At 38.6% G+C, this 21,041-nt stretch overlaps 1 protein-coding gene across 2 annotated transcripts in view; it reads right to left on the bottom strand.

Annotated features, from left to right (window-relative positions):
* Nucleotides 1–21,041, bottom strand: part of SPTLC3 (serine palmitoyltransferase long chain base subunit 3) — a 91,043-nt gene that overhangs the window by 51,250 nt on the left and 18,752 nt on the right. The window contains exons 2-5 of one of the 2 annotated variants that reach the window (XM_064146782.1): nucleotides 6,606–6,819; nucleotides 6,017–6,208; nucleotides 4,198–4,352; nucleotides 2,932–3,080 (exon numbers count right to left, since the gene is read on the bottom strand). In XM_064146782.1, coding sequence (XP_064002852.1) covers nucleotides 2,932–3,080; nucleotides 4,198–4,352; nucleotides 6,017–6,142 — 430 coding nt within the window. In that variant the 5' untranslated portion in view covers nucleotides 6,143–6,208; nucleotides 6,606–6,819. The remainder of the gene's footprint in view (nucleotides 1–2,931; nucleotides 3,081–4,197; nucleotides 4,353–6,016; nucleotides 6,209–6,605; nucleotides 6,820–21,041) is intronic. The other variant, XM_064146781.1, reaches the window with a different exon arrangement.

Genomic DNA, 21,041 nt, shown 5'->3' with positions numbered 1-21,041 from the left:
ATGAAGATTGCAAATGATAAATATAAAAATGTAAGACTTTTCTTACAGAAGACCCTTCCCTAAGCCTCTTTGTAAAGTCTATTTGCATACATATTTAACCCAGAAGAGTTTTTCAGATCTGCTCAACTGTGAGCCAGAAGAGGGTTGATGCAGAAAGGTAAGGAAGGAGTATAAAATAAAAGGAAAACAGGGCACCCAGGGTACCCAGAGTACCCACACTATTATCAAGATCTTTTCCTAAATTTGTTTCAAAACTTAAAGAAGGCCTATAAGAAAGATTTTTTTTATAATGCATGTTGTGATAGGACAAGGTGTGCTGGATTTTAATTAAAAGAGGGGAGATTTAGACTAGATCTAAGGAAGAAATTTTTTTACAGTGAACATGGTGAAACACTGGCACAGGTTGTCCAGAGGAGTGGTAGGTGACCCACCCATGGAAACATTCAAGGTCAAGTTGGAGCAGCCTGGAACACAAGGCCTATGAGGAGAGGCTGAGAGAGCAAAAGTTGTTTAGCCTGAAGAAGAGGAAGCCCAGGTGTGACCTCATTGCTGTCTACAACTACCTGAAGGGAGGCTGTAGCCAGGTGGGGGTTGGTCTCTTCTGTCAGGCAACCAGCAACAGAACAAGGGGACACAGTCTAAAGTTGTGCCAGGGGAAGTATAGGCTGGATATTAGGAGGAAGTTCTTCACAAAGAGAGTGATTTGCCATTGGAATGGGCTGCCCAGGGAAGTGGTGGAGTTGCCATCCCTGGAGATGTTCAAGAAAAGACTGGATGAGGCACTTAGTGCCATGGTCTAGTTGACTGGATAGGGCTGGGGGATAGGTTGGACTGGTTGATCTTGGAGGTCTCTTCCAACCTGGTTGATTCTAAGATTCTATGTCCCTGTTCACTGCAGGGGAGCCAGACTAGATGCCCATCAAAGGTGCCATTCTGTGTGTCTATACAGTTCTCAGTCATAGGCAAGCTCCAACAGAGCCAGGGCCATCACCAATCAGAACAACTTCTCTCTCTACCAACTACAGAAGCACAGGCTCTTTGTTAGCTGCTTTCAACAAAATCTTATGACTGCTCATCTGCACCATCTAAGTTGGTCTTAACACCCTGCCTTCATATTTTAATATGACCTGATGTCCAAGCTGCTCTCTGAAATACACTCTCCAAAGGACTGATTCTGACAAGAGTTGTACAACATTCTTCAAATGTCACCCATTCTTGCATTGTGAACAGCCTGAATGAAGTTCATGGGACTATTTGTTGTGAAAGCAATTACAATGAATGTAAAACATAATCTGTCAAAGAAATGGAGTACTGCATAGGGGCTCAGATGAAGAGAAAGTCCTAGAGAACTGTGTACACTGGCTCTCAATACAGACTGTATTAACTATTAAGGTTTCTAATATTTGAAAACAAAAGTAAATAATTTAATATTTTTTGTTTTGTTTTGGATGTTGTTTTTTTTTTTTTTTGAGAACAACTGTGTCATGTAAGGCTTCCATAAAAAAAATCCAGAGCAAAAGATAAAGAATGAGAAAGAGAACGGACTGAAAATGTTTTCAGACAAAATATTTTGAAGATTAGGACGACTTTCTCTATTAAGAGGGTGGTGGAACACTGAAACAGGTTTGCTGCTGAAGTGGTGGAGGCCCCATGCCTCAAGACATTCATGGTCAGGCTTGAAAGATCTCTGAGCATCCTGGTTTAGTCAGGGATGTCCCTACATACCCAGGGTATTTGACTATGTGACATGCATTCTGTGATTCTATGAAAATAGATTCCAATAAAAAAAGACAGGGAAATATTCCTTCAATACCTTAGATGACTAGTAATGGTGACCACTTTCAAGTATGCAAGTCAGGTTAAACAGTATATTGCAGCCACCAGATAGGTCACCTAAAAAAGGAAAGTAGGGTCAATCTGTAAACCCTCTCTGAGTTGTGCCATTGACATATTTATTATTGGCAAATCAATGACAAGGTAAGAAGCAGATGATAAAGTTTGCTTTTTTTTTTTTGTCCTTGTCTGGAGTGGGATTTAAAATTAAAACCCGAAATGAAATACAATGTGTCTTCCATAAGATTTCTGAAAAAAATTCTTGGAGAGATACAAAATGAGAATTTTTCAGGTTGCTGGACAAATATATATATATATATATATATATATATATATATATAAAAGTCTTATCATGCTGGAATTCCTACCCCCTTCCTTACTTTTTTTTCTTCACTTGACAGCTCCCAAGAAAGACAAAGCATGAAGAGGAATCTCCTCTTGCATTTCCATGGCTGGAAATTGTTTTGTCTGAAATGGAGTCTGATTGCACCCTTAGGAACGCGAGGTTTTGTGTTAAGATATACAACTGAAAGTAACACTACAGGCAGCCTAACAAAACACCAGACAAAGGTAGAGGATATAAATCATGTAGAACCTTCCTGACTGTATTGCTTGAAGCCAGGCTGGATATTTCAGTGTTATGCCCATTAGTGTTTCATAAAACATTACGATATGCCCTTAGAACATAGGATGAAAATGAAAGTATTTGCAAGCTCATTTGACTAATCCAAACATTCTGTACATGAGAACCGACAGAAAGCTGCCATGGAATGAAATTTGCCCTAGAACAATTCTCAAAGCCTCAATGTTCATTTTACTTCCATATTTTTTCTGAAAGGCCTGTTACTTCCATCACTAAAAATGCCAGGCCATTCTGTGCTACACTTGCTTATGCTTTTCAAAAGTGCAATAATATTTCTTCCTTTTTAAAAAGATCCTTATGTGATAACGAATAAACCCCACACCATCCATAATGACAGTGAAACAAGTAATTCTGGATGCGACTAAAATTCTCTAAGCATTCAATTCCTTCAAGATGGCTGTAAAAAAATACATACAGTTACAGAAACTTTGGTGCTCATCTAGCTGTTCACTCACCCATTTCCTGTCTGGTACTGCAGATTCCTGTCCCATATTTTTGTAACTCTTTGGTCACTGTTTTCAATGCATTAACATCTGTTTCTGCAAAGCCGAGGTAGTTATAAGAACCCATATTGATCACATTCTTGATAGTCCTTCCTGTAAACCTATAATGAAAACAGAATTTGAAGAGTAATGCAGTTTTTTCTCCAATCCCAGACAAATCCCCTCAAGTTTTATTGCACTGACAGATTCCTATTTGGAAATTTATAATCTTGATAATATGATGTCCTAAAAGTTTTTCCAGCCTTTCAGTTTTCCTGACTGAATACTGCCTCCTGCTTAGAATATTTTCCAGATTTCAAGCTGTAGATGGTTATATACTGGTATTAGGTGAAATGGTGTTTTTGTGGATGTAAACACTCACATCTAGAACTTTATGCAGGGAACGACTCGTAGACACCATTTCCCCAAGCAAATTGCCAACAGTTTCCACAATGTCCTGAGTGTTCATATACAGAGACATTAAGAAGGATGAAAACAGTGTGGGAAACTATGATACCTCCTCAGCAATCTGAAATATAATCAACCCACACATTGTCTGTGTGGTTAATTTCTATACCCAACACATCAACTGAATACAGTGAAATCTTAAAGCTATGAAGTGCCTAAAACTCACTGACATAGACTTATGTAAGAAGCCACATTTATGCAATGCAAGGAATTATTATTTAAATCCTAACCAAAGGACAGCAACAGATTCTGCTGCAATATTCTGTCTAAAGGTCAGCTGTTATAAATGAAGCATAAGCTTACTTGTGCTGACACAGCCAAACAAAATCCATCTTTTATAGAATTCAGTCCTTTTCATACTGCATTTCCAAACAATATTCAGAAGATAGATTGTCACCACTCAACTGATTTCAGAAAAAGAATATGCTGGTGTATATTAGTCAGGGGCCTAGGCATGAGGGGCTAGATGAATATTTCTGTGTAGTTCACAGGAACACATAATCACAGAATAGTAGGGATGAAAAAGGACATCTGGACCTCTAGTCCAGTCTCCCTGCTAAAGGAGGTTCACATAGAGCAGAGTCCCTGGGACCACATCCAGGCAGGTTTTGAATAAATCCAGAGATGGGGACTTCACAACCTCCCTGGGCAGCCTGTTTCAGTGTCCTTTCACCTTCGCAGTAAAGAAATCTTTCCTTACGTTCAGACAGACCGTCTTGTATCAGGAGTATTCTTAGAAAGCTGACAGCTGCAGACTATAAGCTGACTCACCTAAATGTCCAGTTGTAATCATCTGTAACGCGTTCCATGAGGTCAAACTGTGGCCCTGGGACGCTGCAAATTGGACGATTCCAGTTATCCCGTATTCTCATATAGAGGTTTCTGGTGTAAAAGTTCTCAAAATCTTGATAAAGTGGCACAAAATCCTGGTGTGAAAACATGTACAGGGTTATGTTGCTAGGAAGCTGTCTGCTTCCATACCCAGGTCATTCCCATCAAAAAGGATAAACTGATTAATTAGTAAACAGAGAGCTATAACAGCCATGTCACAAACAACTCCACCAAATACCTTAATTCCTTTGAAGTGTAGCACTGGCTAATTTTTTAAGGGGTGAATGTTATTGTTGTATTGGCTGGTGGGTTTTTTGTTTGTTTGTTTGTTTAAATGGTCAACAAATTGACCTAAGCTTTCAGTCCTGTATTTGGAAAGCTGGAAATGGAAGAACTCATAACTCTTTTATCTGGAGAAACCAAATTCTCCAAGTTGATCACTTTGCTCTGTGTGGACCAGATTGCAGAATTAGGATAAATAACTGATTATATCTCATGAAAAGCTGGATATGTTAGATTAAAGCTAGTCTAGTGTAACTGATCTGGGTATTATCAGCCTAGGCTGGACATACAAACAGACAGTTAAGACTAGTTGGGTTGACAACTAGTTTTTATCCATGGATTTGATTTGGGAATGAAATTAAAAGAAAGGTAAGGAATCTAAATAAAGTGATACATGAAACAGCAATACTGTCAGGCACTAGATACAATAAGCTGATAAAATAACATGACACTTGGCTACATATGTGGAGAAAAGAATTAACTGGCATGTCTGGAAGCAAAATAGCTCAATAAATGGCCAAACTGTGAAGTGATTGCCCGTGAGTATGCTGATAAAAGGACTGGACCATGATATTTCTTCAAGTAGCATGTGCATCTTTGAAAAGACAAAACAAGAAGCAACTTCAGGCATTTTGTTTGTAAAAGGAACAGTAGCACTAGTTCACTAGTTGCATTTTTCCTCCATTAGACTGGGCATTACTGTAAATTTTGCCTCAAATTGAACAAAGGAGGAAGAGAAAACAACATCCTCCCAAAACAAAACCCCAAACCAAACAAACAACAAACCACAGCAAAAAAAACCAAAACCAAACTGCAACCCCCCTAAACATACTAAGAAAATTGAACAATGCAATAAAACAACCAAAACTCCCACAATGACAACAAAGTTGGAAGGCAGCTGAGCTTATTGAGGTGCAATTTTCACTTAGAACTAAAGGGGGTGAGAAAATGTTTAAGATAGGATGTAGAAGAGTTCAGGCTACATTCACTGTGTACTGGAATGATGATTCTTGGGTCCTTTGTTACTGGCAGTTCAGCAGACTGAGTCAGCAATTACAAAGATTTCATCACTGCCTATCACTGTGAAGGATGAACCATGATAGATGGCATAAAGAAACATTGGCATTTAAGAGATTTGGAAAGATGATACATTTAAAATTAAGGCCTTTCTGAGTTTTATTTTTCTATGGATTGACCTAAAACACAAAGATTCACTCAGTTTCAACTGAGAGTGAATATTCAGACACCCTTAGAACAAGATGAACATTTGTATGGGTGAAAATTGTGATTTTTACGTACATAAATCTACATATTCATAAATGTTTAACTGCACTGCAGTGCATATCAGTCCTCTCACCCCTATGCAATTGTCTCTAAGATGAAAGCTGTCTACCTTTTTCACTTGCTGAGGTTATTACACAAAACTTGCAAGCAGGAAAACTCAGCTGTGGATACATAGTGTCTTTTTCATACATACTTTTTGTTCTTCTCTCTCTGCAGCAATGTTACGTTTTTCTAGTCCCCAGGCTCTCATAAAATCTCGCAGGTAGCCAAATATTGTTCCCACTCCAAAACCCAGGAAAGTAAGAACAGCAACATACATTGGTGCCTGTTCAAAGTGCTCGATAAATGTTTTTTTGTAGAGAGTTCCATTTGATACGCCATTCTTCTGAAAATACAGAACAGAAACTTGTGATTAATGTATTGCATCTCACCAAAACATATACCTTAGACAAGTCTTTTCCTCTAAAATACCACAAAATATGAGTCACATTCAGACTTTACTCTCTATCAGCTGATGCAACCTGTACCTGAAGAGAAGGACCTTAACACTGCAGTTGTTTCTGGCCACTATAGATACCTTCCATTTTCTCTCCTCTCCAGCAATGTTCTCAACTGCAGGTGGCTTCAACCACTCCCTTGTCTATTTTGAAACATATGAAACTCATGAAAGATTCACAACATATTATTGTGCAACTGGACAATTGTTAATTAAATGGAAACCACAATGCCCTGTTCTTGCAAGTCAGAGCTATAAAAAGGGAAGGGCAGCATTAAAAACTCACCAAAACTGTGCCTCACTCTGCTTCTGGATCTTGTGAAGCCCATTGCAGCAATCCTGTCTAAAATAGGGCACCTTTATGACCTTCTTCAGCTCTGAGGAAGTATCCAAGACAGCTATAATCCCATGCTTCTATTTCTGGTCTGATTTCACAAATGTTTTAAGTAGTATTTTCAGTGACCTTGACTACATTTCTAAGAGTATCACATTAAGAACATCTGCAGACATGAAAGGAGGCAAAGAAAAGAGAGAAAGGGGGCAAAGAAAAGAGAGAAAGGGGGCAAAGAAAAGAGTTCATCACAATACAGAATATAAAGATTTTGAAGAAAACCCATAAAAGTAAAAAATTGCTGGTAGGGCTCAGCAGAACCACACTTAGTCTTTGAAAAGATCTATTGCCCTGCAAGAAAGAAGGAAGACAGTACTGGCTCTCATCAGGTGAAGGTAGACTTTTGAAGCAATGCTCCTATCTCAAAGTAATTGCTCTTTTAGAGCAATCTATTTACCATGAAAAATATTTTATGAGGATGAGTTAAATACGTGGTCAAGTCGTATTTCACATAAGCTACAACAGCTTTGTGCACAGTGACTAGATAAAATATTTCATCAGGATTAAGCTCAGTCATATTACCTTACATTTGCCATGGGCTAGGAGCATACTTATGGTCATCTGTCTCAGTTCAATCAACATTGTAGCTTGTCAAGCTGTGATGATGTGATAATGCACCTGAGCCCCGAGGAGAGAATTAGCATGATGATTCTGTTTATTTATTTTACCAAGGAATGTTTTTTTATCTGTCTTCCTAGTAAAGGAATAGAGCAAGCTCATATTGCAGTCCTGCACTGCAAAACTCTGCTTGCACAATAGAACTCCTCTCCTTCGGAACTTGCATTTCAACTGCTGCTGTTTTGTGCAGTCAGTATGACATTTAGGACAAGGAGCAATGGGTGTAAAAAGCAAAAGAGGTTCTGCCTCAACACAAGGGGGAACTTCTTTACTGTAAGGGTCACAGAGCACTGGAACAGGCTCCCCAGAGAGGTTGTGGGGTCTCCTTCTATAAAGACTTTCAAGGCCTGTCTGGATGTGTTCCTCTGTGATCTTTCTTAGATAGTATTGTCCTGGTCTGGCAGGGGAGTAGGACTTGATGATCTCCATGAGTCCCTACCAACCCCTAATATCCTGTGATATGCATGAAAACATTTAACTACTATCACCTACTATCCTTAATACAAATACCTAGTAGTAAAAAGAATCAATAGCAGCAAAGTACTAAGAACATGGAGTCAGACTGTGACCTGACCTATGCTCTCCAGTCAATGAATGATGACTCTGAAAGTTAGTATGAGGCTGGAAGAACAATATTTAAAAAACAAACAAACAAACAACACTCCCCAAAACAGGATATCTTGTCTGAAAACAAAAATGAGAAAAACAAAGAACATTCATTCATTCTAGAGACCCTCCCAAAATATATAGAATCTCAGGATCAGAATATCCAAGACAAGTGAATTTGTTGGTTATGGAGATAGTAGTAGTTGGATGTTTTGGTGCTGTACTTTAAATCCAAGCACTGGGGTGTGGGCAACTGAACATCACAAGGAATTTCAATAATTTCAGCCAACCTAAATGGTGAGTGGATGAATGATTTCTAGTTTGCATTACATTACTGCTGATTTTGCACTTTTATCACAAAGTTTTATCTAAGAAGAATTGGAAACTGTTTAAAGCATCTAGACAGAGAAGACAGATGTAATTAAGCTGTTGCTGGCACTAAAATCTTCTACAGTTCTCTGAAATGACTCAGATCACTAGTTACACACTGGGTGCTTTGCTGAGTTGTACACTCGCAAGTCTGTTATTATCTGTAATAACACCTGTAGTAGACAGTACATTTTCTAGTTCCATACTTCAATTGTAGCAATCCAATATAGCAGATGATTAGGTAAAGATTCTTAAAAAAAAAAAAAAAAAAAAAAAAAAAAAAAAAAAAAAAGACAGACCTTCCTCAGTATATTATTTCCTCTGCCAGCCACCAGTGGCCTTCAGTTTCATCAGCCTGAGATTGTGTTACCACCTTTAATAGTCACTAGGAGATAACTATAAATACGTTCATCACTTTTGAATCCAAAGATGCTGTGGATGCTGTGGAAATGAACTGCCAAGTTTAACCATTGATTAAAACTGATAAAAAGGATATATTTTTTTCCCAGGTATTCATTTCCCTGATAATTTAATTGGGCAGTTTACTTTAACTGCTGTTGTGTGGTTAGCTTTTCCACTCAAGCAATCAGACAACTCATAATTTTTTTGAACTTAAATGACCCCTGCCTCGTCACTCGCTGTCTCTTCCTAAGGTGAAGAACCTTAATCTATGGATTCTAATAGAATCTAGCATCCTTCTCCTTACACAGATTTTAATAACAAAGAGAACAATAGTAATATTTTTATATATATGTATATACTTTAATTAGGCTCAGCTTCCTTTTCACTCTGCAAAGTTCCAGAGTACCTTTAAGAAATGCAGAAGGAAGGAATTAAAATTGCATTACAATACTTGGGGGAATAATATTAATTTTCTAGATCTGCAAATCCATTTTTAAGGCATTGTTAACATTCTATTTGCCTTTCTTGCAGCAGTTTACAGTTTCAGAGCTATCTGTTATGATTACAACATATCTTTTCTTGGTTGCAACACACATCTAATTTAGAGAACACTACTATTTGTGCATTCTTAAGACTATTTCCCTTTCAATCCACTCACTTTCTGTTATTTAATGACCTGCAATCTTCTCTTCTGTTTAACTATCATGACACACAACCAACAAGAACCTTCTGCAATGCTCGAGGTCCAGAGCTAATTTTCTACTACTCTGAAGAACTTGGTATTGTCAATTTTATGTTCAGCACCCATTAAAAACCTTGCATAAATACCCTTTGTGATATGCTAATCCATATTTTATTGGCTTGTTTTAAAAGTTCTCTTGGCATTCCAAATCATAGAATCGACCAGGTTGGAGGAGACCTCCAAGGTCATCCAGTCCAACCTGTCATCCAGCTGTGTCCAATCAACTAGACCATGGCACTAAGTGCTTCATCCAGTCTTTTACAATGAGCATAATTCCTGGGGACAAATATAAGGAATCTACTAATGCAACGTAAAGACATCCAGTGTAGAAATGCTATAATGACATTCAAAACAAATGTCTGTTTTGCCATGAGTTTGACAAATGTGGGATTTCACTGACTTCTCAAAACCCACAAGCAACATATGAATATGCAACCTCTGTTGATTCTCTGCTTAGCTTACTAAACCATGGTGTCTTGTATTCTCTTGATACCAAAGGCCACACTGGCAGCCTGGCCTTATAAATCTGTAGCATGCAGTTACAGAGAATCCATGTCAATGGATTTGGCAGAGGCCTTAAACCAAAGATGCAAATTGGTTTCCAGTAAGACAGTGACAGCAAGAGAATTCCTGGTCAAGATTCTGATGCCAAGAACTCAACAGGCACGATGCCAATGCAATAAAGTCAGCTTTAAATGCTGTACCTCTTAGATCCCCTCATTCCATAGTTACCCAAAGTATTTTGAAACTCTCCTTTCATGAAGAATCCCTTCTTGCATGCCCTTAGTTGATTTTGCTCTCCTTCAGTTTATGAAAACTCTTCATATATATGAAGAGATGTGCTGAAAATTCTGAACCTGAATGAAATAGCTGAATTCTGAATAGCTGAATGAAAATTCTGAATAGCTGCATTTGCTCAATATTTGCTAGGATTCAAAATTATGTTGAAGTCTTGAGCAAATTAATGCATTGCTACATCTGAAAACTGGCAGAACAGACTGATATTCATTAATGCAATATCTGACTGTTTGCAGAAGATTTGGTTCTAAACAGATGCTTCTTCCCTAACATTAGAAGAAAAGCACGAGGGACTGGACTCTAAAGGTAAGCGATATTAGATGTCCAAGGATGTGAGACAGTCAGGGGGGGATAAAAGGTCCTTATAGTGGCACATACCCTACTGGAGCAGAAGACAAAGATGGACTACCACAGGGTTTCATTTTAGCTATAAGAAGGGTATGGTCCAGCTGAATCCTACTCAGAGCTTGTCACTGGATAGTCATAGTTCAAAGTGTTTGGTGTGCAATTCTGTCCCCAGTAAATCACTGCCACCAGAAGGCTGTCTCACAGAACAAAGCTGTCAAGTTCTATGCAAACTCACCAGGCTGACTGTCATAATCATTAGGCTTTCTCCAAATCACCACACCTAGGTGTACAATAGTGTGGTGAATAGTCCTAAAGGACATAAAATGGGCTTAAGCGTGTCCTGTCATACTTACCTGCCTGTCTGCGTTGCAGCCAGAGGCGGGAAAAGTGGACAAAGAAACCCAGGCAACCCAGTCTGGTTTAATCTGGTTGCCTGAGAGGGGTTTCATGGGGCCCACGCCCTGTGCGTGCAAGGTGTATGCGCCCCCATTTTTGGAAGGCAACAGCCTGTGGGTTCTGCCATTTTTGGGTCTGCTTGGGTGATTGCCAGAGATGATTGGGTGATTGTGTGGCCAATGAGACCGTTAGCCTCGGCCATTGCCCTGTAAATGGGGGTGAACAGGGGAATAAGGTGCTTGCGTGCTCGTTCGTTCCTCGCTCACCTGCCTCAGCCACCTCAAGCCGCCTCAGCCAGCAGCTGATTCCACTTTGCAGCCCACGTGGAATTTGCCACAGGACTTCTGTTAAATATTTTCCTGCCTACGTTTTGGGCCACGGACATTAGGACTAGTGAGTATTCTCCGTTCTTTGTTCAAGTTGCCAAAGGATTTTAGTCAACCTCACAAGTGGTGAATTAAGCTGCCAGAGTCTCTATTAAAGACATTTCTGAAACCTTTAAAATTCCATTGTTTAGAGACCTTCTGTAAAATAGTTCTGCTAACTGCATCCAAGAACTTGTGTGGAGAGTTGTGAATAAGTTTGGGGAAATTATTTTGTGTATATTAATAAATCATTTTATAACTTTTAAATTGGCCTCATTGCATTTTACCCCAAACTCAGATTTCAACTAGTCCCCTTTATAACAAATAGACACTGGGAATTCCTAATGATGGCATGGAGTCCCCAGGGAAAGAAAAAACAGAAGTTTCCTATAGTGAATATAATATCGACCTGAATTGCAATTGCTTCTCTTCAAACAAACTACAAATCTCTTCAGTTACTGGCAATGATATCCTTTATGTATGTAGCTTCTTTTTCGTTACAACACATTTCAGCTCCTGCAAGCTCAAGTTTCTAAAACGCAAACCAGAACTGGTTACATGGGGAATTCATTGTTTACTGAACTATGGAGACAACACTGAAAATTAGTTGTGAAATTTCTGTCTAGAAAGTGTTAAAATGAAGGCCACAGATTCTTGCAACATGGCAAAGCCAAAAGAAAGTATGATCTTCACACAACACCAACTATAAATAGCAACCAAGCCAAAAGATGTTAGCTCTTATTACCACGTGTCTGCAGAATCATTGTTTGGACTGATTATTGATTTCTGATGAAGTTTCAGGATAAAACTTACATTCAGTAGTAAGAAGTAAGAGAACTGATAAGGACTAAGAGCAAAATTTCCAAGACTTTCCAGAAGTTTTAGGAAATGTAAGACACCTTTACAACTACTTAATAATCCACGTGCTACTGAATTTCCCAGAGGTTGAGAATTCAACAACTCAGGAACAAAGAAAAGTTTGCTCCCTGTAAACAGTACTAACTGCTGCTTTTTGTACTCTGCTACTTGAGATTTGTATGAAGATGGGCTCCTTGCACCCATATTTTCATAAGCACCAGGAATAAACAGTCAACTGATTACTGAATAAAAAAACTTGGATCCTCTCTGTTCAAATTAATCACACCTTACTACAGGCAAATACCAACAAAGCTGTGAAAATACAAGTTCTCCACCTTTAAAGCTTGAACCATGTTTTCAGTCAAGCAGAAGTGAAACTCCAATGCATTCACTTTATACTAAATGCTTTCAGCACCAAAATCAAGGCCTGCAATTCCAGCTGTGACACTAACAGTATGAAAGTGCAGATGTGAATGACAAATACATCAGAAAAAAACAGTTAAACCAAAACATTCTTACATAATTATAAAATGAATACCACCCTTACTATATAATTTTCAGACTTGGATCTTAAAATGATACTTCTGAGTGCAACATAGGTGGTTGGAAGGATGCATAAGACTTACTCAGGATCCTTTTCAGGAGGAAAAGGAGTAATAGAAGTTTAGAGACTGCAGTGGCAGAAGTCCAAACTAGAACAGAGTTGAACTTGAATGTACACATTTCATTGTCTTAGTCTAGTAAATTTGTGTGTAGGTATTTTTATTAATTGGAGAAGTGTCTTACTCTGGCATGTTAGATTGGTAATTTATCATAGAATCAACCATGTTGGAAGAGACCTCGAAGATCATCCAGTCCAACCTATCCCCCAGCCCTATCCAGTCAACTAGACCATGGCACTAAGTGCCTCATCGAGTCTTTTCTTGAACACCTCCAGGGATGGTACCTCCACCACCTCCCTGGGCAGCCCATTCTAATGCCAATCACTCTCTCTGTGAAGAACTTCCTCCTAACATCCAGCCTATACTTCCCCTGGCACAACTTGAGACTGTGTCCCCTTGTTCTATTGCTGGTTGCCAGGGAGAAGAGGCCAACCCCCACCTGGCTACAATGTCCCTTCAGGTAGTTGTAGACAGCAATGAGGTCACCCCTGAGCCTCCTCTTCTCCAGGCTAAACAAGCCCAGCTCCCTCAGCCTCTCCTCATAGGATTTGTGTTCCAGGCCTTTCACCAGCTTTGTCGCACTTCTCTGGGCACATTCCAGCACCTCAACATCTCAATAGCTCTCAACACACCACAAGTAATGCACATTCCAGAATCAGTGAATGTTTGTTTGCAACTATTAAGCAAACTGTCTGCTATGTGCAAATCTCACAAAATCTATAGATAAACACACATTTTCATCTGGTATGAACTTCATCCAGAAAGTAGGACAGCACATTGCAGAACAGTCATACCACAGCATTTGTCAAAAGGAAAGCCACATACGCCTCTTTAGGGTACAGAAGCCTGGAGTCATGCACCCAGACTCAGGCCAAAAGCCAGTAGTAAACCATAAAAATGCAATGCGATGATGGGAAGAAATATCTGGGAAAACACTGCTTTAAATTGTATGCCTCAGAAATTGCAATAAATCATAACAGTTACTATCCTATACCAACTATCTAGGGCACTCACAACAAACAGTACACAGGAGACAAAAAAAAAATTGCATAGTAGCCTCTCCTCTCAATGGCTTTACAGATGTACATTGCAAGCAACTGCAAGAAATATTAGAAAGAGAAAGGAATATGTACCCCTGAAAGAGCCAGTACTCTGCTGTTACTACAAGAAAGTTTGAAGTGAACTCAACTAAGAAGCTATGAAGGCAAAACAAGAACTTAATAATGTCAAAGTAAAGAATTTCGCTGCTGTGCTGGTTTGAGGCTAATTGGAATATTTTAATGAGAGAAAATAGATCATTTGCTTTGAAAAGAAAATAATAATGATGTCTATATCACTCATAGGTTCTGCTGAGGGACATAAACCCAAGAAATATAAACAGGAAGTCAGTCTCTGTGTGGCTATCGCCTGCTTCACTATCTCTGCCTGAACCTGCTTAACTTGAACTAATAATTATTTTTTCCTAGGGGATCCTGAGATAAGGGAGGAGGGGCTGGAAATAAGAAGGAAGGAGGGAAATTGGTTTGGAAAGCCCTCCTGGGTGGTTCTGCTCTTTGGGAGGTGTTTTGTATCTCTGTATTACTTTGAACTTGTATATTATTGTCTATAACTGTAAAGATCTGTATATATTGTATATAGATGCTTGTAAATTGTGCTATGCTGTAAATATATTCATTCCTTAACTTCCAGCCAGCTGAGTTAGTCTGGTGAATTCATGTGTGTATTGGGGGGGGGGGGGGGGAGAGGAACTCCCTAACTGCCACAACTGTCCAGGGAGATACTTACAAAATAGGAGAAAGTATTTCCTAACCTTACAGCAACTGCAGAGTAGAAAGCTAGGCACGCTGAATGAGACAAAAGAACTGGATGAGAAAGCCTATGTTATAGCAATCCTGACGTAGTTTATGGTGCCAAGCTGCAGCAAGTGTTGGCCATTATTTCTGAAGTTTGTGTAAGCTGCAAGATTCACACTGCTTGTCCAAGTCAGAATATCATTCAGATCTTATGGTTGGGCTTTAATAGTAAATAAACATACAAAAAAGATGAGGATGAGAGCTTTAATAATAAACAAAAACAAACAAAGATGAGGAATCACTAATATCACTTCAAAGGCTGTCACTTTCTGCACATCACTGGTAATGTTCTACTAATACAGGAGATCAACTCCAGAAGTAATTTAGTGTTTCCAAATTCACTGTATGGATTTCATACACATGTTTTTACAAGAAACTAGTGTTTGCTGGAATTAAGGCTACAACTGGATGAAAAGATAATTGATTTGATCAAAACAGACTGTAGAGATTTTTCTCACTGTGGATTCTGAACTAAAATCCACACATAGCAATCAACCAAATCAATTTCCCACAGGCTGACTGCGTAGGAGGTGACAAAGCGTTACAACTAGCATTAAATTTCTCTCCCTGCAAAATTCACCTGTGAAGAAAAACCTGTAGCTAAACAGACAGATCTTATTCACTAACCTGCATAACTGAATCATCATTGGACCCTAGAACTTCTCTCATTATATACGTAGTCTAGCTTCAGACAAAGGCAGGATTTTGCACAAGTTATAAATGGGTAGTTTAATAATGAGACACATATCCCCTGTCAGAATGAACGTGTTCCTGGACTTTCTTAGATCATGTCAAATACAGCACAGGATTCAGTTTTAATGTGCTAAAACTTCATAAACAGTCTCAGGCCATCCATAATTGGTTCCAGATAAGACAAAGCATTATTCTGATTATTTTGAGACTTATGTACAGGTTCAGTTGAAACTGTGTGCCCTCCAAGGAATTCCCATCATGGCAAGGGACTAAAGTGTCGTATTTCAGAAAGGAAATGACAGACAAAATTGTTGCCAATTCTGTTAATGCAATTCAAGTTAAAGCCAGATTTATGCTATTTCTTCCGAGGTAATTAACTACATTTATATGGCATTTAAATACAAATCTTAGGTCATACCACAGACAGACAGGAGAGAGAGAGGGATGTGAAATACCATAAAAAAAAAAAAAAAAAAAGAGCAATGTAATGATTGGGAAAGCAGAATTTCTCAAGAACAACTTGGGAAAGAACTAACCAGGATTTGTGCTGCTAGTTTTACAAACGAGGGAATTAAAAACACAGTAGGACAATGACCATTGGGGTAGACAAAGTGGTTCTCTGAGGTAGGATAGGACTAAAGCATCAAATACCCTAAAGAAAAGGAAAAAAAACCAAACCCAACATTTAGAATAAAAACTCAATTGTGCACCATATTTTTTTTAAGACAGTAAAGTTAAAGGAAGTTGAAGGAGATAGTAATTCTATGAACATGCCAGTCGTCTCACAGCACATCACAATGAGAATAAAGACGAGAAAATTAATAGCCTGACACTGTCAAACACAAGAGAAGCTGTCTTATGCAAGAAGACAGGAATTCATTTAAAGAATAGTTAGACAACTTGGCATCAGTGTCCATGGCATAATTAAAGCCAGGATCAGAACTGGCATATATGATCAAATCTGTGTGCCACTTAACAGCATAACGAGGGCTGAAAACCATCCATCCTCTCATCTTGTCAGAATTCCAGAAAGCTTACAGAGAAATCTGGGTTCACTAACTTGTGCCCTAATGCAGAAAAGTTATGTATTTCCACAGATTCCAACCAACTACTTCATTACTGTTTTTCTTTTGTCCATGAAAAAAAATTATAGAAACAGTAACATTCTTCTCTAGACACTTTTTCATTGGAATATGTCAAGAAGTGATGTTTTCAATCAGTTATGATTAAATGACAACCTCCAAACTACCCATGGAAATAGGATTCCTCCGGAATCCTAGAGGTAAAACATTTCTGCTGCCCCTTCCCACTGATTTAAATTTCTGCCCTGTATTATTGGAAAAAGATGATCTGGGCTTTGATGACTTCTTAATGTCTGTTTAATTGTAATGATATTCAGTAATTATTAATGAATCAGCTAATTCAATCTTAGAGCTCAAACCAAAAGAACTGCATTTTACTTTAACTGCTTGAAGACTAATACAAATAATTTAGAAATAAACAGTTAACATTATTTGGTTTAGGTCATCATATACTAAAAATGCTGTTTATAAGTAGTTCCTGTCACAGAATCTTCTGTAACTATCATGTTTGCAGAAGTCACCCTTAAATAAATGTTCTCCTCAGGTTTTATAGGAGTCTAGATATAGATGAAAAGCAAAGTCCTCATCCAACCACTTCCTAATTTTCATCAGTAGATCCGCATCTACCTTGAGGCAAACACATGGAGACTGTGGGGTTTGCCTAAAAAGAAAAGGATTAGGAAAATGAAGTATCCTAGAAATTCAGGAGACAAAAACCAGGTGTAAGAAGACTGGAAGAAAGAGGAAAGACTGAAGTATGTTTTGATGGTTCAGCAAAGTAAGGCACCTTGACAAATACACAGCAAGAAGCAAAAAGCCTGTTGAATTGTTCACAGATTCATAGAATTATAGAATGGTTTAAGTTAGAAGGGACCTTAAAAATCATCTGGGCAGGGACACCTTCAACTATACCAGGTCACTCAAGGACTCATCCAGCCTGGCCTTGAACACCTCCAGGGAGGGGTCACCCACAAATTAGCCTTTGGATTTGTACACTTTTAACTTGTTTTCTAAGAAAGGAATGGTTTATGCCATGCTCTAGCAGCATTTGAGTCTGCAGACCAACTTCATTCAAACCTGATGGAAGAAAAGAGTTCTTCAAGAGCTTTACTGGAAGCTTCAGAAATATCTGACTTTGATAGTGCAAAGAGATTCAAATCCATATGCTGAAGGAAAGACGTTAATAACTTGGCTCTTTATCTATTCTTGGAGTGAATTACACAGGCACAAGTGTAGAAGACAGCATCTACAGAGCTCTGAGCAAGGTTGAGCATGTTCTGTGTCATGCCCATCTGGAAAGCCAGCAGTGGAAGGCAAACTGGAATGTTCTGGAACGGTAGATAATGCTGGACACAAACCAAAATGGAATCAGGCTTCATTAGATTCACAGCTCATGTTAAAACCAGTTGTGGACATTTTGCAAGCCTCTGTCTTACCACTAGTATTAGTCATTCCCATATTGCTGTGGAACAAATTACAGAACAATACTCCAGACATTGCTTCACCTAGAAGTAGCCATGAGGATATCGTAACTCAAAGGTTTCTTTTATACTGATTATAGAATGGAAGTGACTTAGGAAAAGCAGGAAATGGAAGAGAAAAAAAGAGAGATTTCAGGAGTGGAATGACTCAGAAACAACAGGTAAATTTACAGGAAGCAATATTAAAGACAGAAGGAACTAAAAACTCCCAGTCATCTCTTAATAAAGTCAAGGATAAAAGGACAAACTACTCCGGTGCTACTAAGGAACATGTAGGCCTTGTCTGAAGTACTCCATCCAGCTTCAGACAATACTTTTTAACAAAGAAGAGGGGAACCAAATGGAGCGAGATGTAAATAGAAGCATAAAGTTTGGTCAAACAAATTCTGAGGAAAGAATTTGAACTATCTAGTCCAAACAGAGGAGAAAACCAAAATATATGGAAGCCTCAGAGTCTTCAAATGTGATGACTCAAAAAACTGCAAGAGGAAGAGCATAAGGTATGTCCTGGAAACATCAACACACTTAAATCACAAGCCAAATATCAGAAAGAACTTTCTACTGACAAAAGCAGTTAAACATGAAACTGGAGCAATTAGAGGTGTTTAAGGTGGTGAGTACAAACAAGTCTCTGCCAGGAACATTATATGTGTAACCTAAGTTAGTAAAAGCTATGAGAGCAGTGCTGCCAGTCTCTTAACAAAAGCCCAAAACAGAGTGGCACAGGTCATGGGACAACAGGCTCCAGAATAACCTTCAAGATATTCTAGCATAAACCTTGTGTAAATCTAAGTTTGGCTTGTTGTACAGTATTGGACTAGATGATATCATAAAACACTTCTAAGCCTTATTATCTGTTTCCCCCACTTTCTTTAGGTCCAGAAGTCTCACTATGACATGAATCATGGAACAGAAAAGACCAAGTGCTGCAACAACAGCTGACTGACATTTTACACAGAGTGAAACACAAGCAGATAGTGAGAACCTCTAAGCTATAGATGCTGGAAGAAGGAAGTACATATACTGAGTATTGGTTTGAAATTAAAGTGAAATTAATTGATTGGCTTTTGGCAACTATTGTGTATGAAAAACTGGAATTTGATTAGTACACTATAAATCCATGGACAAAGTTCTGACTACAGACCATATGGACTTTTCTATCTTTCTTTTGTGGCCACAAACAACTTCCTGTTATCTCTTTCTCATTATCATTATGTAGCACCATTCTATTAAACCAGTCCTCAGAGAGATATGATAATGTTTCTCTAACTTTTCCGTTAAGATAACACTTCTGTTCACACATCTGTGCCTGTGCTCCTATATCTCACAAGTATGAGGTAGACCAGCAGTAGCTGGTAAAGCAAAGGCTAGGCAGGACTATGTAGAAGAGATGTGCTGAAGCACTCATCAGCTGTATACTCTCCTAAGCTACCCGACAAATTTCAGGATGACTGCAGATGCCTGTAGAAAAAAAATTTCTTATTTCTCAAATATGACTACTGCCAGCAAAACTCAAAAGAGGAAGGCTTGTCCTCTCAGAAAAGAAAGTAATTTTAAAGTCCTCTACAATGCTATGATTTTTAAAGTACTAGTAAAAAAAATAGTCTCATACTTCTGAAAAAATTGTTGTCTAAGGTCACAAACGGTAAGCAACTCACAATAAATCTTCACATAGAAGACAAACAAACCTTCTTTCAGAACTCATATTTCACCTCAACCCTTCCACAATGCCAAAATAAGAGAAAAAAATACAATCCCAAACATAGAATTAATGTCCTCATCTATAGTGGCTGCTACAAATATATTTGTGCAACGAGCAAATAATGAGCAACAACAAAAAGTGCAGGTGTCTCTCTCAGCTGCAGTGGAGAGGGGTCTCAAATTTATATTGACAGCTTTAGTTCATCCAGCAACTGCTCTGAGAGAGTGAACTGCATACATCCTACTATCTAGCAGAGAAAAATACCATTTTCTTCTTAGGAATATCCACTTGTAAAAAAAACCAATGTGATCTCACTAGCCTGTGTCATGGTACAAACCAGGTGATAAAGAGTTAATAAAGCTTAGTTACAATGGAGAAAATAAAAAGATCCAGATGTTTCAGACATAATGCTTCATGCTGCATTCTGAAACAATATTAGTGTACTCTGCTAATGTCTTGTTTCACATTGCTTCCCATTCCACAGGGAAGGAAACTCTGTACTCTCTTAATTCTCATACAGGAAATTAATTATCCTAAATTGAGTTAAGAACTTATAGGTACCCATCCTGACAGCTTCCTTATGAACTAATGGAATAACTTTGGCCTGTGTAAATGTTAGTTAATACAAAATCAGAATGTCAAAAGAGACATGCAGAATAACCCTCACAATTCAAGGATATCCCCTTTGGGGACCAAATCCATATCAAAGATTCTTTTAAAGGATCAGAGCTAATGTCATACATGTAGCAGCTGCTGGAAGATAGAAACTATTAGTAAAACACTGTTTGCAGTTCTGGCATTTTAGTTTTTTTTTTCCTGCATTCTGCTCAGGAGGAAGAAAGTGGAAGCTCTTGGAAAAAACTCAGGTAGAGCTGCCCAACAGGGACTCACTAGGTGGAATCCAGGATCTATAAGTGGGGGAACTACAGCTAAGGCACTGTGAGCTCCAAAGAAAGCGCAACTCAGTACTCAGGCAATGCAGCTATGGGCACCAGCAGAAGACCCTAGAGAAACTGCTAAAACTAATGAATCTTCCTTTGAGAAAACCAGAACTGTCAGATGCAAAGGCTAAACTATGCAATCAGCTTGGGTGAAATAGTTGCTTGGATTATGGGAGGACCTGATGCTTTAACCAGCAGTGCTTCCACTCTGGGATGGCAGAAGATCACATGTGATGCTCTTCACTGTCAAGCTACACTCCTTACTTTGCACTAAGTCAGTCCACGTGGCAGGTGATTTCTGCAATGTCTGAAGGCAAGGTCTTTTCTGAGTGACATGCAGGTGCTCCTGGCTCACAGCTTGTACAAGAGCTGGCAACATTGCCAATTGCTTCCTGCTGCTGAGTTTTATAACAGC

Source organism: Pogoniulus pusillus, chromosome 7 (genome assembly GCF_015220805.1).
Source record: "Pogoniulus pusillus isolate bPogPus1 chromosome 7, bPogPus1.pri, whole genome shotgun sequence".
Classification (NCBI taxonomy): domain Eukaryota; kingdom Metazoa; phylum Chordata; class Aves; order Piciformes; family Lybiidae; genus Pogoniulus; species Pogoniulus pusillus.
This window is presented reverse-complemented; position numbering and strand designations above follow the sequence as displayed.